The sequence below is a fragment of the Cuculus canorus genome, chromosome 1 (assembly GCF_017976375.1).
Source record: "Cuculus canorus isolate bCucCan1 chromosome 1, bCucCan1.pri, whole genome shotgun sequence".
Lineage (NCBI taxonomy): Eukaryota > Metazoa > Chordata > Aves > Cuculiformes > Cuculidae > Cuculus > Cuculus canorus.
In genome coordinates, this window is record NC_071401.1 from 123,714,007 (window position 1) to 123,739,821 (window position 25,815).

At 40.0% G+C, this 25,815-nt stretch overlaps 1 protein-coding gene across 1 annotated transcript in view; it reads right to left on the reverse strand.

The window, feature by feature from the left end:
- POLQ (DNA polymerase theta) overlaps window positions 1–25,815 on the reverse strand; it is a 50,672-nt gene continuing 24,857 nt past the window's right edge. Inside the window, exons 15-30 of the mRNA XM_054056196.1 lie at window positions 24,827–25,070; window positions 20,877–24,034; window positions 19,328–19,471; window positions 18,526–18,722; window positions 16,829–17,069; window positions 15,743–15,936; window positions 13,887–14,018; window positions 12,310–12,484; window positions 11,674–11,809; window positions 9,200–9,318; window positions 8,381–8,565; window positions 7,915–8,026; window positions 6,249–6,373; window positions 4,619–4,772; window positions 2,750–2,865; window positions 1–414 (exon numbers count right to left, since the gene is read on the reverse strand). Coding sequence (XP_053912171.1) covers window positions 301–414; window positions 2,750–2,865; window positions 4,619–4,772; window positions 6,249–6,373; window positions 7,915–8,026; window positions 8,381–8,565; window positions 9,200–9,318; window positions 11,674–11,809; window positions 12,310–12,484; window positions 13,887–14,018; window positions 15,743–15,936; window positions 16,829–17,069; window positions 18,526–18,722; window positions 19,328–19,471; window positions 20,877–24,034; window positions 24,827–25,070 — 5,546 coding nt within the window. The 3' untranslated portion in view covers window positions 1–300. The remainder of the gene's footprint in view (window positions 415–2,749; window positions 2,866–4,618; window positions 4,773–6,248; window positions 6,374–7,914; window positions 8,027–8,380; window positions 8,566–9,199; window positions 9,319–11,673; window positions 11,810–12,309; window positions 12,485–13,886; window positions 14,019–15,742; window positions 15,937–16,828; window positions 17,070–18,525; window positions 18,723–19,327; window positions 19,472–20,876; window positions 24,035–24,826; window positions 25,071–25,815) is intronic.

A 25,815-nucleotide genomic window follows, 5' to 3' on the forward strand; every position in this document is an offset into this window, starting at 1 on the left:
TTTAATAAATTAATCCAGCTCATTTCATATGTAATAAATTCATTAGGCTTAGGGGTTTTGTTTTAAATTACAAGACAAAGCATATTTTAAAAGAATTCCTTTAAATACTGAGCTTTTAGCAGTTAGTAATTTCACAGCTCTGTAAACATGCTTCACTGAGCTGTCTGACCTTTGAAGGGTTTGGCTTAGTGAATTCATAGCAGCTTCTACCACACATTTCAGAAGGCTGTCACAGGTCTTTGCCCTGTCCAGTCCAAGGTGCCTTCCACCTCACCACAGGCGAGAAGGATGTATTACATGTCAGAGCTCCAGGTCCTGCAGATCTCCCCAGCTAGGTCCAATTTTCACTTTGACATTCAGTTTTACTGAGAGTTTGATGGCCTCTTCCATCTCGTGCTTCACAATCTGAGCAACCTACAAGGAAATGCTGAACATCAGACATGCACACTTCTTCAGTGGTCTGTTTTTCTGGCTATAGTTGAGGTGGCCAGACACCTGGAATCCTCTCCTGCATTTGTCTGCACTGACGGGAACACAACCACACATTTTAATCCTGATTAGGGTTTATGATGGAGAAACTGTACAAAGCCAGTAACATTTTATGCGGCACATAAAATGCACGTTCTGCACTAAGACTACTTTAAAAAAGAGGCAAGATTCAGTTTCCACTAAACACCTGAGTCCTGCAGAGTCTCCTCTTTATGCAGAGTCTCCTGCATAACTCTAAGTGTTTCATGGGGTCTGTTCTGAAAACGTCAATGTACTGATAGTAAGACAAAAGAAATACACCAGAGGCAAAAAAACAGCATTTCTCTTCATTGCGTTGGCCTGAGAGGCACCCTGTGAAACACAAACTACAAACCTCTGGGAAAGCAGATCACTTTCCATGCAGGTCCTAGAAATGCCACCCAAGTTCCCCCTCATTATTTTCTGTTAGCTGCCTTCCTGCTGTACGCCTAAGAAAGCACTCATTTCAGTACACAGTTAGGGGACTAGAAGATATTTTTGCTTGTGAATTATTGGATTGTAAGGGACAGAGGTTTGTTTTCCCCAACTGTAAATACCAGCCCTGGATAAAGGGACTCTTTCCTACTCCACGACCCACACAGATTGCAGCCTGTCCTTACTGCTTATTTGAATGAATCTTTCAATCCACACCCATCCCCCAAATCTTTGCACAGCAGAATGAAAAGAGCCTTTGAAATTATTGAGGTTTTTCATCTCAGCTAGGGGCCACTGTGCCAACATGGGAATTACTCAGGCTTTCTGACCCTTCCACGCATTCTGAGAATTCCCTCACAGTACCCACAGTAAATATTCCTCCACAATTTTTACTGGGGAATGGAGGAAGGGACTTGAGGAGATCAGAGCACAAGAGTTTACAAAAGCATTAAGAACTAGGGGGAGATTTGTCTTCCAAAACCTTACACCCTTACGTACCACATCCCAAAATGATCTTGATAACCTAGAAAAATGCTTTGAAACAGGATGTAATTCAGCACAGACAAGTACAGAGTAGAAAGAAGCAGGATAGGAGGTAGTATAGAAATAATCTACTGTTTAAAAATAGGACGAAAAATAACTGCTTAGGCAGGAAAAAAATGGGGTTATCAGAGATTAAAAACTGAACAGGGCTTAAGCAAGGCATACTGCTGTGAGAAATAAAACGAAGGCAATTCTGGAACATAGAGAATGCTGCTTGTGACACACAGATCAATTTTCCAGTCTTCAAACCACTGAAGCCTTGGTCAAGTTTGGGGCTCAGTATTTCAAAAGAAATGTGAACTGCACAGAAGGACATTCTCTGAGAATGGTCACAGGTCCAGCACACAGTGGAGGAAGATAATATTAAAGCTGCTGCACCAAGATCAAGGGACAGCAGTTGCAAGGCAGACATCAACACCTGTGTGAGGTTCCCAGGGAAGCTGATGGAATGAGATGGATTCGTGCAGCAGTAACCCCATCCTGGGGGGCTTTCAGACTAGGAGTGATTGCTGGCCATCAGGAAACGGCCTTTTGTCACTATAAATGGGGGTTGGGCAGAACAGAAATGGGAGAAAAATATCCTCAAGTTATAGAAGCCTGTCCTGGGAGCCTTCCTCTGCTTGCACTCAGGACCTGGGAAAACACTGAGCTGCCAACATGTGGCTAAAATGCTTGCTGTTGTCACAGGGACACAGGAGCACCTACACAGAGAATAGCACACAAAAGAGATACATATGAATACAAAAGGTAGCTTAATTCCATGCAGCACACTTTTTACAGCTACCATATTGCCAACTAGCACGTAACACACCTACCAGAAAGGCAGATAGATAGGGAATGAGGAAACAAGTAGCAAAAGCAGAGTATCCTCCTGTCCCTACAAAACAGCTGTAACAATACAGGTTCTGAGTTAGGCACTAACACAAGTGGAAACAGGGAGGCAAAAATACATCCAAACAGGGAAAAACTTCCCCCTATTATTTATATTAACAATATTAACCTATTTCACTCAACAAGACTTGCAGACAAGTTGCACATATTGTTATAAGCAAGCAAAGCACAAGGTGGAAAATGAACTTGAGTCTGAAAATAAAGGGATCAAAAATATGAACATAATTTTTCTTGCAAGTGAACACTGTTTTCACAGACCATTTAGCACACAGTAAAAAAAGAACCAGGGAAGAAAGGCTGAGCCCCTAGAAGGAAGGTTTGTTTGGAACATCGTAATGCATAGACAGTTAAAAAAGCAACTGCAGGGCTGTACCTGGATGACATCATCTTCCGCAACTTCATAGAGGAGCTCATCATGGAGCTGGAGGATAAAGAAACCACCGCTGACGGGATGTAACATCCCTCTGTTTCTCTTTCCTGCTAGCCTTCCTACACAGGTGAAGAGCACAGTTCGTTAGATACCATTATGGAAAGGCATGTTTCCCGCAATTACAAAACCCTCACATGTTCCTAATGCTGAGAAAAAGAACATGAGGAACTTTAAAATGAAAAAGCCCATGCCTACAGATAAAATCACGAAACATTACTGTTCTATCAATATTTGTACAGCTACTGAGGGAAAATGGTAATGAAAAGCATTCCAAATATAAACATTTCAGCCTTAAATTATACAGATATGAATCAGAACAGAAACAAGAGACCATCTCCTTAACCATCTGTTTTAAAAGTAAATTTTAAACACAATCATGTCAGGTTTAATCAGAATTTGGGTTTGCAACATTCTCTCTAGCAATGAATTAGGATTCTGCTTTTGTCCCGAAATCATAATGGCTAGCCTAACACACCGGCAAGATTCCTCCCAAATGCAGTTATCTGAGACTGTAGCTACTACTCACAATTAAGAAAAGGAATGAAAAGAGCAGTTTTTGAACAAACAAGCAAGCAGCTGACAAAAACAAGATCCTGGTAAGCCTTGCCTGACAAAAATAGAACAAACAGGTCCATGTTAAAAGCTTTTTTTAAAAATAAACAAACACAACCTCACACACAGAGACTCAAACGTTATTTATTTCTCAGGTCAGCTAACAGGAGGACTCCAGTTCACAACTACAGGAAGGGTTTTAAAGCATCATCAGGTCCTCACACAAGCCTCACACTGAAACAGCAGTGCTGAAAAAGCCACATGATGCAGGATGCTTCTCTGATGGCACAGGCATTTATAACTTGCTGAAAGATAATCTTTCCAGTTCTTGAAACAGGTAGTATCAGAAGAGGAAAAACTGTCATAAATGCATCTACTCGCCTTCCTACAATTACGCTGGCCAAAGGCCAGTAGCTGCTGCTCCTGGAACGGGTGGGAAGCCAAGCACACACCTTCTACTCATAGAAGAGCTCTGAATTTTGTCTCTCTAAAATAAAACTCCATGACATATTTTTAGAGGTTCGACAATTAATTATTTAGTTTTTCTTCCCAGCCTGACAAACCAGACTCTTCATATTAAGACAGCTTCATCTTTCAGGTAGAAGCTTCTGAACTATCAAAGAAATACAGCACTCAATCCCTTAAGTTGTCTCTAAAAATATATGAATGATGAACAAAACACTGTATACATTATGCTAAAAAAAGTCTTTGTAGCACTCCTCTGGGAATGAGCACCTCAGCACAGCTTTGCTACCTGCAGCCAGCAGAAATTCATCCTGATAAGTGCTTCATGTAATACTCTTGTGAAGCCTCTGCACATCAAATTTCAGACTTAATTCTAACCAAAAACTGTATGTTGAGAACTAGAAGTTGTATCTTTTCACTGCCTTTGAAGCTAGAATATCTGCTCAGTTTCTCCTTCCTGCTTTTGAACAATTCTGTGGTGGCATCACAGACCATATCACATATGAACTCCCACAGCCAACCTTTGCAAGAGCTACTTTGAGGCAACTGAGGCTTCTGATCTGATCAGAGCATTTGTTAGTTTGTGGCTTGAGCAGACATTCTTCCTCCTTCCTCTTGACTTTTTGGCCCATTAAACACAGACTTACTGCTGTCAGGAAAAAAAAGTGTCTCCCACTCCTAGCCCAAAGGCTCTCACTATTTTTTGCAGGCAGTTTGTGGTGTTGTGTTTTTGGTTTTTTTTTTAAATTAACAATTAAAGTTTCACTCTAGTGTGCAAGGAAGAGGTGAGCGTACCAGTCTTATGCCTCTGGAAGGAGCTCTCCAGATGTCCATGAGACTTGACCACAGAGGAGAAAGCTTCCAGGCGTCTCTGAATGTTCACAGTGGCTGTTTTGACGATGTCTGCCGCAGATCCCTGAACAGTTGTGTTCACAGCCTGTCGCTCTGCCTAAACAGAGACACTTGTCCTCAAAATCTAGCCCTCAAAAAATAGAATCAATTTCAGCACACCACATGTACTTCATTAACAATAATAAATATGTGGCTAAATACAGGTGTCATAAAATGTCCCAACAGAGCTCATTATATCTGCCTGAAAGAAAGAGACATTATAGATGAGCTTCATACACAAAACTCCTGCAGGTGACTGAGAAAAGCAGGACTTCCACAAATTTAAAGCTAATTAACATCAAGGGTAGTAACCTGCAAGAATCACAAACCACAAGAGGGAGAAGCAAATACACATGGTAATAGGAGCAGAAGAAAAATCTGATTTAATCCAAGTACCATAAAATGCTTTTGCCTGTCTCTAAAACCATCAGAAATGGATAACTAAAGGCAAAATGCTGAATTTCATGGACTAATAATCTGTGCTACTGCGCTGAACCTGCTAGAGTAGTGCAGCTGTGCAAAACCACACTAAATACTACTATAACACAATGACTTTTTTCCCCACACAAGCAATCTCTCTACTAATCCCCTTCTCAGACAAGTAAGCTGCATCCAAAGTTTCTTCTTTCTTTGATTAGAACTAAAACGTGTGCAAAAAGTTATGAGGAAGCTGAAGTAGAAGTGAAGATAATTCTTAAACTAGTCTTTAATATGATTTTAAAGAATAAATCAAAGTTGAATGGAAAGTGCATCCACAAAGCTTTGTGCTGAAGTATCCTTCAAGCTAAATAGTCAAATCACCTCAAAAAAAGATTTTTTAAAGTCTCCTTGTTTAATTTTCAACTCTTTGCAGTACAAACTCCCCCAACTCCTCCTTCTCCCATTCTAGTCTTTAATTCCACACAATCTGATCCAGCTTCCTACTGAGAAGTGTAATGCTTCCTCCCCACAGAAATGTGCCAACATCTCCCTAGGGAATCAGCTTACTCTTACTGAAGCTGGGTTTATGACAGAGGTGTCCAGAATGACCTTGAAAAAAATAATGCTAGTGCAAAGGTGTATATTAAGTAAATAATTTTCTAACAAGCTTGAGCAATTTTCCTTTAAGAGGGAATAAGAAAAAGAACAAATACCCAAAAATATAGGAATTAAATGGCTTTTCTTGTTCAAGTGCTGACAGCATATAACGTACAAAGACTGCTGAGTGGGAGCAACTCAGCTTGAGAAGTTAAGGCACATCACTGTGTGGAGGCTTTTCAAAATCACGTCCACTTATTTCAATAAATTACTCACTCAGTCCCAGCACGGGAGTTCTGAAGTGAGGTTAGCACAGTGATGACAGCTATACACCCAGTCACAGAAGACTTACGTCAAGCAGACCATGACAAAAGCTCCACTATTTAAAGAGAAGTGAGTGAGAAGTGGAAGGTCATGACCAAGATGACTCATGAGTCCTGTAAAACCACAGACAGATAAAATCTAATACTTTAAACATGCTTTAAAAGAAGGTAAAAAGGTACTGCATTCAACATACATGAGCTTTACTGTAAGGGTTTGGATCTTTGATAGCTGGCAGGTATCTCCGTCTTCCCAGGATGGTCTGCACAAACCCATCTCTTCTGCAGTTCCTCACTGTCTCCCTCAAGAATGTCTGAATCCCTGTGAAAAGAAAGAGAAAGTTTTCCCTAAAACAGCTGATGTTCCATGCTGCCTTCTCACCAGGGTCATTGAAAGCAATCTGAGACACTCAAGCAGCACAAAAGTAATTCTTTAAATTTCCAAGACCCTGTCAATGGACAGGGCCACATGATCACTCATCCAGTCTACTTTCAGCTCTGCTGGGAAACTTTTTTTAAGACTTTTGAGATGGAAGAGAGTGCACAGTGTCAGGATATCTGGCTGTGCACAAGCAGGTTGGAAGTCCATGTCCAAGCACAGAGCATAATCTATGTATTACTGATAATGGAGAGGTCAGGACCTAGACCACCACTGGAAAGACAAGTACAAGGAGGGGAATAAGTTAAAAGCAGAAGTCAGAGCCCTTGATGCCTCAGGCTGCCTAACTTCAGACCGTGCCACTTCAGATTCTAGGATGAAAGAAACTCATGCACCTGTGCTTCACAAGGGAAGGAGTGAGTGTCAAAAGGAAACTTAGGTTAAAGAAAGGTGAGGCAGGGAAGAGTCTCTTTCACTGCAAGTTCAGGTAACAACTGCACTAAAGTGGAAAAAGTTAAATTCAGGCAGTTTCTTTCCAGCGTTTACAAAATATAAAACATAAAAGATCAGGACTGACAGGATGAGTATGTAATTTAGCACATCAGCCTGGCAACATATGTACGTGAAAACTCTTTGGAAACAAAAGTTACAACATAAGCTACATTGCAGAGTTCGCCTGTATGCATTTGTAGCAAGAGGGAGGAAGGAGGAAGTTATTTCTAATGGTCACGAAGGAGAAATAACAAAGAAATTACTGAAGAATAAACAGACTCTTAATAGGACACCACTTCTCGGCATCTGTCTTCTAAAGAAACAAACCCTGAATCTTCCAAACATAATTTTCCATCTCATATCTAAGTTCTATGATTAGAGCTAGCTGTCTTTCATCCCATTTGCCTTCCATTCATTTTCTGATTGCAGTTCTATTCTTTCTATAGCTTTCCTAAAAATTAACATGCTTCTTAGAAATGCAAACAGTATCTTTTTACAAAACTTGGGAGAGCTGCTCCCAGTAGCTGGATAAAAATATAAGGGTCACACGCAAAACAGTTTAAAACTGAATGAAAGCAGAAAACAAGAACAGAAGAGAGAAATGGTTATATCTGAAAATTGTAAGAACTGTGGTCTACAGTATTATTGTGTATCCTTTAAAGCTATGTGAAGGAAAAGAATGTTTCTTATTCACAAAGTGAAGAGCTTTAAAATGATACCCCATGGCTTATTAATTAATTAAAATAAATTTGACATAATAAGCAAATAACAAGGTCCTAAAGATTAATAAAAGCAGAATGTAAAGTAAAACATAATAGAGTATCACACTGCTGTGTTCATGCACTGAAATTTTTCCTAACAAAAACCTTTACCTAAGAGATTGGGAGTAGTAGAGGGCTGAGACAACTTTAGGACTTGAAGAGACATGGAGAGAAGGGATTAAAAACAACAACCAACAACAATACCAAGCTCCCAAACAGCCATATACAAACCTGTGTATCTTGATTTGAAGGATTCAATGTAACTGGCAGCTTCATTTTCATCAATCCCCATCTGCTCGCCTAAAGATTTTGCTCCTATTCCATAGATGATTCCATAGCAAATCTGCCAGAGGACAGTGAAAAACCGCAACCATATGGTGAACCATGCAGAGAAAGTAGAGCCAAAAGAAAATGTGATTCACTGGAAGAGAAGTGTATGGGAACAGGGGCAAGCATTCAGGAAGAGAGATGACCTCTGAGTCCAATCCATTCATGCTGCTTTTCTCCACTCTCATCTCCCAAAACCCAGACAGCTCCAGTTGAAACATATTGAGAGCAAGAGGACATACAAAGCAGCTACTGAACAATCATGGCGAAACTCAAACAGAAAACCATACAATCATGACTCCTTGATGTTTTGAACACTGAACTTTCTTGCCCAGAAAGCTGCTGCTGTATTTTTTTCCCTAAAAGTTACCTGTTTAGCTTGTTGCCTGGTGCTGTCTCCAACAGCTTCAGGATCAATCATTTTCCATTCTGCTGCAATGCTCTTAAAGACATCAGTACCCCCATTCAAGGCTTGAATAAGTCGGCAGTCACAAGACAAATGAGCAAGGATCCTCAGTTCAAGCTGAGAGTAATCAGCAGCCAAAATTAAGCCACCTGAATTCAACAAGTTAGCAAAAATAATTTGTTTCATAAATTACTCCAACAGCATTCCAACCAACATTCCAGCAAAGAGGACTGAATTTGTCCTTGCATCTTCTGCTCTGTAAGTTTTCCATAGCCATTTCTATCACATAAATTCTTGTCTGTTTCCGCAAAGCCCAGGCTTGCCTGGTTTCCATCCAGCCCCTACATCTAAAATCCATCAAAAACAGAGACAAGTATCCATCCAGGTGTCTAGCACCTTATAAAAATGGCTGGTACAGAGATCAGCCAAGCAGACTTTTACCAAGCCAGGTCAGGCAACGTGAGAACTGACATTTGCATAGAAAGAACACTAGACAGAGTGCAATTTGTGCATTAGGAGCTGCCCAAGAATAGCTCTTTAGAAAACATGTATCCTTAAGAAGGAAATGAAGGTATGAACATCTGTATACCTTCCTCCATTAAAACACCCTCATTTACGGTCTGGTGAATTTTGAGGGCACGCAAACTACTGCATTAGTTTCCCAAGTAGGCTGCTCAGTCAGATATATACTGACATCAGTTATTAGTTCTTCTTTAAATCCAAGATATTTCGTTGACTTTATTCTTAAAAATTAGCTGGCACAGAGCAGGATCTGGGAATTACCTGGGAAAGGAACAAAGGCGTGCCTCATGCTAACGGAAAACGGTATTCCTCTTTCTTTGGATCTATCTTCAGCCTGAACTTTGAGGCCATTAGGCAAAATCCTGGAATACCTTCTACATCTGTGGAGACAAAGAATGACTGTTCTACACCAATTTCTAAAACACTTAAAGATGCATAATCATTTTTGCCACAAAGAATCAGTGAAAACAAGTGAGATAACAGCCTCTATCCCTCTCTCCTGGACAATCCATACCTAAACTTGACAATGGGAGAACTGGACAGACTATACATACATCTAAAAGAATTTACTGACTCTGAACAGATTTAGGGATAGATCTTCCTAGTACATTCGGGGTTTAGTCCAGAAACTGAATCATTCCACGCCAAAACAGATAAGATCAAAGGCCGCATATCTGTGGTAGGTGCACTCCAGAAAGATAGCAATGGAGTCTTACAGGAATCCTAAAATTTCAACAGCCCACCTTGAGTGCCAAGTCTTCTCTCAACATCATTCTCATAGGCAGGATGCCTACACTGTCCCATACCGAGTACAGACAGAAAAGCTTTCCCTTGCAACATGAGCCTCATAACTGCACACGCACACAGAAGTAAGCCTGTAAAAGCAGAACAGAAGTTGCAGAAGGCATGCTCATAAAACAAAGCACGTTTCCTCTCTACAGAATGAGCAATAAATTGCCTCAAAGCAACCAGATTTTCTTTTTCCAGAAGGCCACAGGTTTACAGTGGCACCCAGGTGCTCTGCAACTTCTCAGGTCTTGCTCAGCTCTCTTGTCCTACCAAATAATTTGTAGCTGCAGATGGAATTGCATCCATCAATACACCTGCTGAGCATTACATAGCTGTGACATCATTCACTTCCTACTCCCATCAACACCAGTCTACCAGTCAGCCTGCTGGATTCTTCAAGTTCAGTCAAAGGTCTTTCTAAGCCCTTGATGTCTGGGTCAAGAATCTGAGCAATTTCTTAACCAGAATGAAAAGGTACATCTGACATCAAGACTAGTTTCAGCAAAGCACAGAAAAGACATCATGCTCTCTTCTCCTTGTGTCTCTTCTTTTACCTCGCCATTTCAGAGATAGTATGGATCAAGGAGATGAAAGATAGCACAAAAAAGAATAATAAGTTTTCAAGAGATATAAAGGTCATGGATAACATATAGGAACCATACAGAATCACATTGTCCAGCATAGGCATTTTACCCTGATCTAATCTAGCTACAGTCCTCTGGTCAGAAGCTTCTCAGAAGAAGGAGTAGTAATAGCAATTACTAAGACAAAAGACAGTTGGTATTGAAGTTTGGAAGGCCTATCAGACTTAAACTGCATGACAGCTTCTTTTGTGTCAGCAGCCATTTGTGTGCCTTTAGGATCCCTCACCCTGCTAACACAGTGGGTGCTTAACTAAGGAATGTAGTCTCAAAAGTCAGCCTGAGAAGCAGACCTCTCTCAAAGCCCAGCACACACTCCATGCCTTCGATGGGCTACGTCTCTACAGGGAACACTAAGAACCCAGTCCATTCCCCAGGCACCATACAAAGCTGCTGCAAGCCTGAGCAATGCCAGAGCTGTTTCTGAGAACAGTCTAATTCTCCTCCTGAAGAGAAATGGACAAGATCCTGCTACTCCTGGGCTCTCTTCCCATGCCATAGGCACAAGAATGTTAGCCACATGGTGGTAGGAAAAGACAGACAGACAGGCCAAAACACTTTTGAAAGTTCTCAGATCTCACTACGGGAAAAAACATGATAAACGTCACTCAGGTGACAAGTCTGGGACAAGAAACTGAATGGAAAGAGAAACAAAGGACAGAAAATCACCAAGTATGAAGCCCCAAAGCTCACAAGCTAACTGCTTAAAGATCCACCTTGATATTTCACTAGACTTCCACACAACTAGTTTGGCATTAGCACGCAATGCTGTCAAAATAGGGCACTTGGTTAACAGAAACCAGAATGTTTTTCTGCTACGTGGTAGCTTTTGCAGAATCATTATTATGACAAAGAATGAAAAAGACGATACCAATGTTCTCTTACACACAGAGATGGCACAGCATAAAACAGATTAACTTCCTTCTATTTCTTCCACAACATTATATCCTCCTTCAGAGCAGCTCTTACAAAGTCAAACCAAATCTTAACTTCAGTTTAGTTACTTTTCACACTCAGGCTTTTCATCCAACAGTTGGAAGCATAATCCTAATCTCACTATAGGGTTTCAAAATGAAACTCAAAAGGCAAGCAGCTACATGGAGCCACACACTGTCAGTATTATTAGGTCTTTCACGTGTCACTGATTTCTAGATATTCATTCCCTTAAAGCTGTAAGAGAAAGACTGAGTAGTAAGTCAAACTGACATAACAGCAGCCACAGGTGAAGTCAGAAAAGAGAAATTTGACAACTTGGCCATATTAAGATCAGAAGAGTAGGCAGAAGCTTTGCCAAGATCCTCCCACCTGCCCGCAGAAAGAGCACGACAGTTAGCATTTCGATGGGCTCCAGAAGGTGGGCTTTCTTCAACCACAGTTGGCATTTCAATCTCAAAATCTCTTGGCACATTCTGGATATTTGGCTCTGTAAAGGTTATTCGACCTGAGAAGGAGGAAAAGGCAGAACTAAGTAAGGATCCAAAAGGAGCCTCTCTAACCAAACACAGCTGAACATATATCTGCATCTCCAAAATACAACGGATAGGGGGGTGGGGTGGGACAGGACACAACTATTGAGCAAACTGAAAAGAAGGCAAAATAGTTTGGGTTTAATGGCTTTCATATGGTTTCCCTATAGCATTTCTTATCACTAATAAGAAACTCCCAAATCCAAAACCTGTTCTGGGGTCAGAGATTTACATGCTACACTGTGCAAGGAATGAATAATACTGCTCAGTGAACACAAAAGCTATTCTAACACATCTAGATTTTTAGGGCAGATTAATGCAAAATAGGTATTTCAGTACTTTCATTTGGCTGAGGCAAAGCACAGCCTTGATTTCTTCTCTCTTCCCCATAGTAAAGCTGCCTATACACACAGAAAAAGAGGGGGGGAAAAAAAAAAGCCAGTAAGAAGCAAGGATTTTGCACACATTTCTTTACCTGTAGCTGTGTGAGTCTGTGACACTGGATATATCCTTTCCATTCCCAGTGCAGAATTCAATCGCTTTTCCCTCTGTAGCGGAAACACCACTTTAGTAATGGCATTGTTGATCCTCCTCCATTCCAGTATCAGCCCTGGCAATGGATGAAGTGTCTTCAATTTCTCCAAAACATCCTTGTGGGGAGAAAAGGACACAATTAACTGCCTTTAAGACTTTATTTGTAAAGGTTTTGCAGTTCTGCAAGAAAAAGAAACTCCTTCACCCACAGTGAGCTTCCAGGGTCACTGCCTTAAAATTAAATGGATATCCCTTTCACTTACACCGCCTCCACCTAGGCAATCAAAGCACCATGAGACATAGCAGCAGTTTCATTATACACAAGAAGAAAATCACTTCTTTTTGGACTTTTGCATCTTCATCACCACTTTTAGTCTGCACCAACCAGTAAATCACCTGAAATGATCAAATAAAGCATCACTTGCCATAGGTCCCCTATGTTGTCTCCTCTTGGCCAGGATTAATGCTCTTCCTCGATCTTCTTACATATTTTTCTCCCTGCTCTCTCTTATCTGTACGGTAGGAACACATAAAATGAAGCCCTTGACCACGCTCCTTGAAAGACAAGACTGACATCTAGTAATCAAATCCTTTCAGTTAAATCAGAAATATGAAGGAACTAACAAGAATTTCAAAAGACAGTGGCATGCAAACACTTCTCAAAATAAGATTTTTCTGTATGCAGTAGGCAGCTGCAGCCTCCTCCCTCCACATCACAAAAGGAGGAAATTCTCCTTTGCTTCTTGCTCCCTGATCTGCCACCACCACTGCAGTCCCTTCTTCCCTGCTACTTGAGTTTTGGAAATCAATACTTGTCTTCCAAGCACTGACTATGATGAACAAGGGGAAACTAAGAAAACAGCACAGATTAATGGGTCCTGAGACAAAGAACATATATATCTGCTAATAACACTTGTCCGGCAAGAGCATCCATTAGCGTGCATCAAGTTGGTATTAATGCAGCTCCACATTACTTATCAACTGGCAAGCATGTTGATGGCCTTCACATATATACAAGATTTTGATATACTAAATTTGATAAGCCATCTGATTAGCCTTTCTGAAGACAAATTTTCTAAAGCACAAAATACAGATACGGTTGTACCAGGCAGTGAAAATATTGTATTTAATCACCGTGATATTTAAGCATCTTTCAAGCTGATGTTGAAAAATTCTTCTACTGTTGGCTTTACAAAATTATTGTGCTATTTTGGTTCTACATGTGGTTTCAGAAATCAAATTCTGCTTGATTTATTCTTACTGAGGCCTGCTATTCATAGTATTGTCCTCACTGCACTCAGGCTTTAGGGGAGTAGGAGTAGTTAATAACACTGCTAACAGAGAAAGAAGAATCCAGTTTGAAGTTCCAGTGGTAACTTGAGGAGGAAAAAGGCAGTTAAAATTTACTTTCACTTAAGTCAACATATCTAACTCCAATATATCCAAGCAGCCGATGTGTGAAGAGGGAGTGTTTTTACAGACTTTACACTTTCAGACTAGAAGCAGATTTTACTGTACCTTGGTTGTACTGAACTGCTTGCTCAACCTAATCCTGTTTCCTTTAGCAGTTGCTCTTCTGGTGTAGCCCAGAGTTTTTTTGTTCCCTTTCACTTCTCCATTTTGTAGCAACTTCAGCTCCAGGTACAAAACCTGAAAAAAGCCAGCATTTCAGATCACTTTCTGCATCCCGTATCCCAAGAGAAAACAAAAAAAGCAACTGAGCACTTAAACAGCTTGTTCCAAACAAAGGACAGTACAAATACTTCAAGTAATTAAAAAGCTGATTAAAGATGTCTGCTATCAAAGTCATTCCTCCACTTTTTAATTAACTACGAAATGCAACCTGAAATCTCATTTTCTGAACACTCCAAGTTTGAGTTCAGAGGTATGTTTTTAGAAAAGGTAATTAACTCCATCCAATAAGTGAGGTTACTGCTGACAGTCAACTGTAATAAAATGTGGAGTTAAGAGGACTAGAAATGGGAAGAACATCGGTGAAAAAAAGAAGTGTTAGCAGGAAGCAGGCTTCTGGGCAACACGAATGGCATAGAAGGAGGGGATCACAAATACCTTTGATAGAATAGCCAGAATATTGTTTTTTCTTAAAAATTGCCAAGAACTGGAAAATTAAGTATATGCTTACTTGTTGACAGGCAGAACACAGTTCTTCATTTTCCATTCTATGTTTCTATGTAGCATTATAGACTATTTAGGAGCTATTGTGTTTCACTGCACAGCTGGCATAAAGGAACAGAAGCTTTTCTCTTGCATATTTTTGTAGCAAAAATGTTTTACTAACAAAAAATTAGAAGGGTAAAAACTCTACTAACCTATATAAGATCCCTTATGTGATCCCTAACAGAACTTCCACGAGAAATAAGCTTCCATAGTTCAGAGAACAGCACTTAAGAAAAAAAAAACAAAAAACTTTCCTTCCTCTTTTCCATGAAGCAGAGTGAAATTGGAGCTGAACATTATTTCGGGAGTTCTAATTCAGGCTACTGTTAAAGAACGAAACTTGTGTATTTTTAACAACGGAGGAATATTTCTGTAAAACTTTTTAGTGACGTCTGCTTGCAAATTTTGACTATTTCCACACAAAGCATAGCCCCTCAGCAAGAAATTAGTACATAGAAAAGAAAGAAATTGAAAAAAAAAAAAGCACGCACAGCAATTATAATCTATTCCTGTGATTCCATGTAGTGTACCTGAAAAAATATATAGCAAAATTTTTCAGGATTAAAATCATCGCTAATTTACATGGAAATCTGTTTTGTAGACTTCAAAAAAAATCAGTTCCACACAGATTCTTAGAAAGAGACAGCAGTTAATTCACAAGTTTTAAAGCAGTCTTTCCTCCTCTTTCATGCCTATATAGGGAAAAGGGTAACAATGCAAGGTATTCAGTACAACTATGCTTAGACTCAGACTGCATATCCCGTCACATTTTGTGTGCAGATACCCTATTGCAAAGCTTCTCTAGTCCCACATCATTCATCCAAAATATTCCAAAAGACATTTAATTGGCAGATCATCTAATGCACCATAAGAAGCCAAGGTCCTAAACAAATGGCATGCTTATTTCCACTTGTTTTTTATTTCCAACATGCTTATCTCTACTTCTACTTTCTTTATTTCTTCTGTTAGCAGAAACCAGAATGATCAGGAGCAAGTAGGAGACACACAGCACCTTTGTGGCAGAAGGCTCAGAATAAGTGTAAAGACAAATCAACTCTGAGCAGAGCTGCATTTGTGTTTTGTCTTTACTTCATAAACAGTGTGCCCAAGAAGGCTTTCTCTTAAGTCTAAGCAAAAGCCTCTTTAGGGCAACTTCTGAGAGAGTTTCTCCCTGTCCCATCCTAACCCTCACATACCTCTGCAATGTCATCAGGGCTGGTCAAGGAGAAGCTGTGGCCTGCCAGCTGATACGCCTTGGTCTCAATCTCACTCAGTTTAGCTTGCATGACCTGTTTCTGGGTTTCATACGCTGTTGTGCTAAAACCAATGCCATTCAGCTCCAGCAGAGCCAAGCAATAATGGGTGGGCATCTCCACTTGAGTAAATACATCTGTAACAAATACAAACCCAAGAAAAACTTTATAATATCAAAACCAGATCTACTGGAGATCAACAGATTCTTAAAAACACAACTGAATCCTCAGTTTTTAAAAACCTGAATGTCCTGACATACTGAATTCTTTTAATATAGATTTAGTTTAAATATTTCTGTTTCAGGAATATTTCATTTCAAGAAATATCTCATAGTAAGAAATATTCCAGAACTTTTTACCATAAAAACATTCAAGATAATAATAACTTCTGTCGTATTTTTTTTCTAAGAAATACACATCTGTATACCTGATGCTGTAAACTTACAATAAGAGACTTCAGTGAGATTAGACCCTAATCTTAGAGGAAGCAATCATAAAGCCTTTTGGGGTTTTTTTTGTTTGCTTGTTTTCAAACAGAGATAAGCATTTAGCAAATATCAGTGCAAACAGACTAGATCATTCACTATGAGATCACAGAAGTTTCATGGACATATCACATACATGGCAAGCAATGCTATATGGGCAGGCAAAAGAGCAAGAAATCTCCTTCAGAAAACATCACAGGATTTTAGAAATTGCTTCCAACAAGGAAATGCAAAAGCTTTTCAAAATGTTCATGAGAAAACACAGACACTTAAGTCCCCTCAGAATGGCCAGCATACTCATCTGGGAAGGAAAGATCTTGATTCAAATACTCTGCTATCACCTTAACCAATGGAACTGGTGGATATAATTATCTTTTTTGATAAAACAGATGAAGTCCCAAGGGAAGCTCCCTCTTTTAACAAAAGAACATTTTGTCAGAGGATATACTTAGATATGAACTTCTAAATATCCCTCTCTCCTCTGCTGATTCTTCAGCTACCTTTACTATCCATCTTTGCCTCTAAGTGGGGGAGCTCACTTTACCTGTCAGATTTTCCTTCTGTAGTTCATTATGGAGTTGGTTCATGACACCAAAGATAAGCACAGACTCTATTGCTGCTCTGTACCGCCCAGAATGATCTCCACTGGCACTAAGCCCCAAGCTCTGCACCCCTTGGCCGGTGCCTACTCCTTCCAGTAGAGGTAGCTCACTGGGGAGAAACTTAGCCACCATGTTGTGAAGTGTGCGTTCCTTGGAGCCAGAATCAAGCAGCCAACATGCAACCTTAAAAAGAGAAACCTCCATGAGACCTTTTTTTCCATTTTAGTCATAATACAATGTAAATATTTAACCAGGGACTAATGCAAGGTTATAGGGCATATTATTTTTCTTGATTTGACAGGCAGATTGGAAAAAATTCTGGAAAAATTACGTTATTTCAGATAAAATCTTTGAGGGAGCTTAAGTCACTGAAAAGCTTCATTCTCACTTTTAAGTTAATTCTGCACACTTGAAAAACTTATCCTCTGTCACCTAAACACATCTAGATGCATTGTCCTCAGGTATTTTCATTTATTAAAACCTAACACAAAGGGGATTAAATATGAAAATCGGGATCAAAATATGTTTAATCTGAAAAACGACTGTGTGAAAATCAGAGCTTGCTATCGGTCTAGAATGTTAGTCAAGCTGAGCTCTCTTATTTTTTGCATATCAGCACTAGTTCCAAAGAATTCTGCAAGGCAAATTTGGTTTGCAATAAGCTTCATACCTCCTGCCGTCCTCAAAGCTATTTTGCGTATAGCTATATTTCAATTTCTTGTGTCAAAATAGGATGAAACATGGATTTCTGCATTGCCTCTGCCATGCAAGCAGAAGGAGAAAAAATACATGTATGTATACAGGACAGCAGTGTGAATGTCTCTGTGTGTATGTATATTTTCATTGTATCGCTAAAGTGAACAAATATGAATACAAGTACATTTAATACATGGAACAGTGCTACTTTTAGTATATGAAAAGGTGCTATTTTTATTGCTCTTTAATGTTATCCTTAAACTATGCATTGGTATGAAAAGCTAAGTTTGTCCTTGTGTTGAACACCTTAGCTACTTACCTGCAGACTATAATACTGCCATAATGCTATTCAGCCCATACATGATGCAAGCTTTAAAAATCAGCATCAGAAATTTCTATGCATCTAGAGCTTTTCCTAACAAGGACGAGAAGGTGCTTTTACCTATTCCTAGTGTTTAAAGTGGTACGCAAACCTTTCAAAATTACATGTAAACTTTTATTTTGTTTTGTTAAAATGGTGGTAGCAAGGCGACACATACACATAGCAGGTTAACCTTTTGCTTACAAAGAATTAATAATCTGACTAGAAGTACTTCTGCCATTTTAGTCCCATGCTTCTTATTGCAATAAAATCAAGAAGGGAGAGAGATCTAACCTCATCCTCCCCACTCAAGCAATCAGGTGTGAAAGATGAATGTGTCAACTTCTTACTGAACCTGCTCTGTTTCTTTTGCAGGCACCAGGAACACATGTAGCAAAAGAAATCTCCTCTAAATATTGTTCTAAATTTCTCACTGGAAGAAAATGTCACTAACCCCCCACAACAGGTGTGCCTATTCAAATCTAAATAACAAAAGAAAAATGCCAGAAGGTATTTGTGTTTTTTCACTGGTGTATTTAAATCAGTTGTTTTACCCAAACTAGATTTCTTAATCCTACAAACCTTTGGGTCCTCAAAACTTCCTTCCAAGGAGATGCCACAAGCCATCACCAGAGTCTTGTAGTGCTGGATGAAGTTATACATGACAAGTGAGCGCTCCTGCTCAGGCTTCTTCTGCAGGTACAGCTGCAGTTGATACAGTCTCTCCGATACAGACAGATTTTTGTCCAAAGGTGGCGGTGCCAAACTCATGCTCATTTCTAAGGCAGGAAATACAAGCAAAAAAACATCCTTTTACTCACTGTGTGATAAGAAAGGCAAGAGAAAAATCTTGAATGCAATCATCTAAACCACAAAAACTACAGTTGGACTGTGAACAAGTAACAATAACTCTATTGATACTACATTCTTTATCAAACCAGACACAGCTCTCAGAAGCAACATGCCATGTCTGCACTACTAAACAACAAACAGCCAGGAATCAAACCCTAGTCACAAGCCCATGTACTACAGACTGAGTTTTGTTCAGCACTCTGGTGTCAAATATGTTCTGGAAAGCAAAAATTGAAAGAGAGTTTGAAAGAGAAATGCAAGTATGCTAAAGAGAACATGGGAGTAAGCTAACCTTTTAGCCATATGCAAGCTCAGCAGTCCAGTGCTTGAGCCAATTACTTGGCCTTATATAGCAGCATAGATGTATCCATAGAAATAAGTTCAAGACTGCTGAATAATATGGCTAAATTACTCCACCACACAACTGAGATGGGTTTGGAACACTCAAAACACTCCCAAGAACCTATCTGCTGTAGGTACTTTCTTGAAATGCAGTGTCATGTAACTCAGCACAGCCCACCCACTCACTTACCAGTCTGGTCTTGTGTCTGCTGCAAAGAGATATAGTAAGCATCTTTTCCACCCCAACATACTGCCAGGCCAACTACCAAGATGTCTTCACAGCCTTGGACAGGAAATCCATCATGTTTAACTTGCATCCACTGAGGAGAACTTACTGAAGGAATAATTTTTAGTTACAATTATGAAATGGAATCCATAAATACAGATAAGTTTGGAACTTGAAAATGTAAATCCATATAGTTGAGCCTACATTTCTTACAAAATGAATATATACCTTCATTTTCACCTGGGTGGGAGAAATCTGTTTCTTTGGCAAGGGGTGAATGTTTAGAATAGCAAAATCTCATCTTAACAGAAACAACCACCCATATAACATTCCTGCAAAACTTTGGCCTTCGCTAGCAATCTCTTCAAGAGTTGAGACAGAAATGTATTCCCTCCTTTCACTCTGAAAAACATTTCACATTTGTCTGTCAAAAATATATTTTGATAGTGAAGAAATTTTGCTGCTGTTGTTATGGCAATATGACAGCAAAGAATCTAACTCTGCTTAAGCTTGTTATTTTAAAAGAAGGGCGTGTTTATACAGCAGCAGCACCAAATGGCAGCACATTAATACTTCTGTAGAAAAAAAATGAAGCAATATTGCAATAATCCAGACCAATCTAAATTTTTGCACATGTACATATCAAACCAAGCTTCCTTTTTGCAAACTTGAAAATATTTAACCATGGTTCAGAGGCAATCCCACAAGTAACACTGCACAGTGGAGAACCTGAACAATCTGTACAGTTTCCTGTTAAATATATTTTAAAATATACTAAAACTTGTTAATGACAAGGAAAGATAGATTATAAAGGGACTGTACAACACAGATCCATTTCAAAACAGATACACAATGAAACATTAAGAATATTCAGATGCTCTCAAATATAAACAAGCTGCTAACACTTCATTACTATCAACAAAGATCTAGCAATGAAATGCTTGGCACCATGGTCTAGTGGCAGATAGGGATGGTTCGACTTGATGATCTAAGAGGTCTTTTCCAGCCTAGTGATTCTATGATTCTATGAATTTTTCAGCCTGGAGAGAGAAGGCTCTGAGGAGATCTTATAGTGACCTTCCAGTACCTGAAGGGGGCTACAAGAAAGCTGGGGAGGGACTGATCACAAAGGCTTGTAGTGATAGGATGAGGGGCAATGGGTATGAACTGGAGAGGGGCAGATTTAGACTAGACATAAGGAAGAATTTCTTTACCATGAGAGTGGTGAGGCACTGGAACAGGTTTCCCAAGGAAGCTGTGGCTGCCCCATCCCTGGAGGTGTTCAAGACCAGGTTGGATGGGGCCTTGGGCAGCCTGGTCTGGTGGGAGGTGTCACTGCCCATGGCAAGGGGATTGGAACTGGATGACCTTCAAAGTCCCTTCCAACCCAAACCACTCTATGATTCTATGATCTTCCTCCTTTTTTGCAAATCCTTTCCTTCTCCACTCCTGCTCTAAGCTGAAGATGACACCCCGCAATTCACAAAATAATGTGCCAGAACATAGAACTGACCTTTTTTGAACTTCCCACCAATTGTTGATTTGGGAGACAAAAAACGTTTTCTTCTTTCACATGCCACTGAGATGGAGAATCTGCTTTTCTCCTTCCATTCTGCAACAAAAGTCTGGAAAAGTGCTTTGTCACTTGCTACATCAATAATAGTAAAATTTTCAGGGCTTAAGGAAACGGATGGGAAAACATCCTGGGACAGCTGCAGTGAAAAGCCTTGGTCTATAGTGGAATCATCTTTTATCTCATCAGTCTCCACTGAATCTACAACCCCAAGATTGACCTGGAGTGGTCTTACATTCTGCTCTGTGTTGTCCTTGCTGATCTCCTGTGGCTTAGTGAGCTGCCCTTCATTCACGCAGGCAACTTGTCTCTCCTTTCCAGACTTCACAGAAAGAGAAACAGAACTCTTTGAGAAAACTTCTTTTGGAGGTGTTGGAGGAATAAACACATTATTGCTCTCCGGTGGAAGGCAGGATGTCCTGTTGCTTCCCTTGGTTAAAAGTGTAATGCAGTCTCTTTTCTGAAGATCTAAGTCTTCCATTTTGTTTTCTTTAATCTTTAAATAGTTTTTTAAATCCTGGCAAGCGGGCAAAGGCTCTGCCTGACCAAAGTCAGATTGAAAACCAGGATCTGGCTCTTGATTAGTGATAGGAGCAAGTAAATTTTCTTTCAAACAGGAATTTACTGGAACTAGTTCAGTGCCTGAGGGACTAGGCCACTTGTCTAATACATCCCACAATCCTGGGCTTATTTCAAATGAATGGTCAGTCCACCACACTGGATGGGCCTTCTTTTCTAAATCTTGCTGGCTTCTCTGGAGCTTTTCACCTTGATCTCTTACTAAATCCTTTGGTCTGGAGTCATTGTTAAAAACCACTGGGTTTCCTAATCCTGTCTGACCAGGAAATGTAGAAGGAAGATCTTCAAGAAAAGACGGGGAATTTGCATGATCTAAAACTTCAGCTATTAGACCAGAGAATACTACAGACATATTGTTATACTGCGCATGGTCCCCATGCTCTTTCTGACTGCCACCGACGTCAGATTTATTCTGAGCAAGCCTTGGGTTCTGCAGAAGACCTTCTGGAGAAAGCTTCTCCACAGGTTCCTTTCTGTCAGCTTCCATGACATGAACAGCTGAAAGGTCACTGACATTACTGAAGCTATCATCAAACAGCAAGCTATCACTCATATTCAGGCTTGTTTCAGGGACAGGGTAGCACTCTACTTGTACAATGTGCTCCCTACCAAATGGGGAGGTTGCTTTATTAAGGTCTTTAGACACAGTCTCCCCTTTCACTGAATTTTGAGTCTGGTAACCTTGTAGAAAACTGTGTAGCTGGGAGTCAGTCACTGAGAAATCACTTTCTTTAAGGCAAGGTGCAGATATTACTTCCTTCGTTATGGGCTGTAAATTAAGATCTCCAGACTCCAAAACTCTATTACTGCACTGCTGAGCTGTGTTTTTTGTAATGTTATTTGTTGTGGTAAGAGTCGATAAGCCCAGATTTCTAACTGTTGCAGCCAACTTTTCATCAGTAGCTTTCTCAGTACATGAAGTGCTTAGTTTCTTGGAGATTTCCTGCTGTGGTATTGCTGCCAGCTCTGAACCTTGTATCCTCTGCTGTCCTGCGATTCCAGCTGCTAGGTCCTGTTTTATTACCATCTCAGTTTGAGTATACAACTGGAAGCTGTCTTCAAAGTCTCTAGAGTCAGAAAACAGACCAGAGGATGGACCATTCAGAATACCACCTGCATTGCAAACACCTCTGGATTTTATTAGAGAGTCTTTCAGAAAATCCTTAGGATGACTGTTGGCTTTCTGCAGTGCTCCATCTTGTAACAATATCCTATTGGGCTTTGCACTCCCATTTTTGCCACTGTTCTGAACCTGAATATGGCAAGATTTATCCTCACCAGGACAAAAATGCACAGGCTTCTGTATCCTGCTGCCACTACGAACATGTCCATTTCCAGAGCAGCTAGCACTTACATTACAGTGATCTGTATCCGCAGCCACGTGCTGCTTACCAATCATCACCTCAGCACAGCTTGCCTCTGTTTGCATTTTATTAATTTTATTCTGCTTATCATCAGTACTTTCATTCCTCTGTGTCCTAGCACTAGCAGGTATCAACAGACTTCCTACAGTATTATGCATTTCCACATTGATGTGTGGAGTTCCCTGCAATTTAACAGGTGCCTGAAAACATGCTCTCCCCTTAGGCATGCCTTCATTAGTGGTGGTAGGCTCTGTAAATAATCCTTCCACTTTATCTTTCTTCCCAAGATTAAGTTCCCCCATCTGTACAGAATTTGAGACTTCATGTGTTAAAGACTTTGTTTCCATAAATTTCTTACTATTTTGGTCTGAAAAAACATTAGCTTTAGAGATGGCGGGGTGGAAAGCATGGGGTTTTTGCATGTCTACGCTAAGCATATTTGAATCTTCAAGAAGTGACCTCTGCAGTTTTGAAGCAGTGCTTTTGTTCCTAGTCCGGTTCAAATGCATGTCTGTAGTTTTTATCAATCTAGAGGTTGAAGACTTTATCCTCAATGTTGGTGTTTTCCCTTGCTCATTAGGGAGTTCTGGAATCGCTCTCCTGGAATCTGTCTTGGTCTTGACCAGAGAAATTCCTTCTGCATTTTCATTACCTCTGTGTATACTTGGCCGTTTTCTAGCACTGTACACAATATCACCATCTTCTTCTTTTGCTTGAGCTTGTCTCCCACCTGGGGCTTCACTCTCAAATCTGGAGTTTTCTGTACTAGTGCTTAGTCGCCTTTTATTTCCTATTTTGATATTTGCTAAGTTTCCAGTCTGAGAACCAAGGCCACTACACTGCTGAACTCTGCACCCATTTTTGTTTAGCACCCTAGAAGACTTAGAAGACAGCTCTCCATTTGACCTACGTAGTCTGTCTTCCAGATCTGACTCACTGCTGATCATGGAAGATGTATCAGACTCGAGAAAAGACTCTGGGTTCCACTGCACTCCCATCAGTGCCAAATCCTGCTGGAGAAGTTCCCTGGCTTCCTCCACAATGAGAGAAGCTGCTTCTTTTTCAGTTAAGCCTTTCATTCCAGCCATCCAGATGCAGCGCACAGTCCGACGCTCCTCTGCCGATTCTTCATCTTCATCCACAGCCCTACGAACACTGTGGGAAAGGTCATAGACAGAAGTAAACTCATGCAGAAAATAGCGAACAACACAAGGAGCTGGCGCTATTCTGCTCTGCTCCCATTTCAAATGGCTTCAAAGCTTCCTGCTTTCACAGAAGCACTATATTCAAAAAAATTAACTTAATAGGAAATGTCTATTTCAATTTTCTACATGTCAATGAAAAATATTACTGACTGCATAGCCCACAAACATTCCCAGGTTCCTGTGTGCAAAGATGAACCCTAGATGAGTCCCAACTCCCTACAAGGAAAAGATCAAGGTCTGAATTAATCCTCCTCCATGTACTGCCTTCCAAAGAAAGGAAACTTCAGAACATGAACCATACAGGTGTCATGGCACAGTCCAACAGGTACTTGATTAAGGAAGTTTGTCATTGCACTAACGTGAAAATCACAAGAGAATCTCAAATGATATACATCAATAAATCATCAACTCATTTGATCATGTGGTGGACCTGCCTTTTATAGCCACAAAACATCTCCAGACAGTACTGAGAATTCACCCAGGACTAAATAGTGCATTGCAAAGGGGAAGAAGATAAAATTTATGTCTCAAAAACTTATGCTGCACATAAAGGATGCTTCTATTAATTTCAAAATAATCATACAATGACTGTGATCAGTCATAGACAGTTATAAGCTATTTCTAACTAACATTTGGCACCAGTCCCAAAAGGCTGCCATATTTAATTACAGGTTTCATCCTGTAATCCTTCACCTTTCAAACAAACTACTTTACATGACTTCTGGACTTACTGACTTCTCACCTTTTGAATGGTATGGAATTCTTCAGAGCAGTTGCCACATCATCAGGACTGGCTTTAGCAAGGTCAGCCACTGTGACAAAGCCAGCACTAAAAAGGATCCTAGCACGCTGTGCATTCAGCAGAGACACTCGTACCAGGTCACAAAGCTCCCTATGAACCCCAAAAGTGAGGCGGCTCTGGAACTGAGAGAGCAACAGCTCCATGTTGTGCCAGCCCAGTCGATTACAGAAAACAGTTACCATTCCTGAAACACAAAAGGTACGTTAATGTCTTAACTTCAGCTCCAGTTCTACTAAACTGGATTGATTTCCACCCTCCCTGCCATGTGAATAGACGTTCACTTTACATTTCTCAGCTTCCTATAACATACGGAAACTAACTCATGTTTATTAGAACTATGACTAGGAGCTGTTCTTACAGAACTCTAATCTAAAATTAATTAGTTTATCAGTGAGATAGAAATGAAAAAGCAGTGTCATTTAGAAAAGGGGCTAATCTGGAAAGTGTGAAGCACATGCATACCCTGTAACAGGATTTCTATGAACCAAAAACACTGAAGATAAGAAGACAGAAAAAGCAGTGATGAGACGTCATGAGAGGAGCCACAAATGTTTGAGGAAAACCAGCACTGATGTCCATAAGAACAGAACTTGGTCTGAAGAACTGCAGTTATTGAAAGTATCATAGGAGGTAGCAAAGTCTATAATAAAGGTTACCACTGCACTCCCCAGCATATGGGAAGAGGAGAAGAGTAGGGAAAAGACAGTTTCTTACTCACAGATTGCATCTACAGAGTATGAAAAGTAACTGAAAGACATGGCATCCCTTGCTATTTTTATAGTGATTATAGAATACAACTTTTATCATATTTCTTAACTATATGTCATGTCGACAGTTCATTTTTCTTCCCAAATTACTTTTGTGAAAATTATTAATATTGGGAATAGAAAACTATGAAACAGCTACAGCAAAAAGTTATTTATATTACC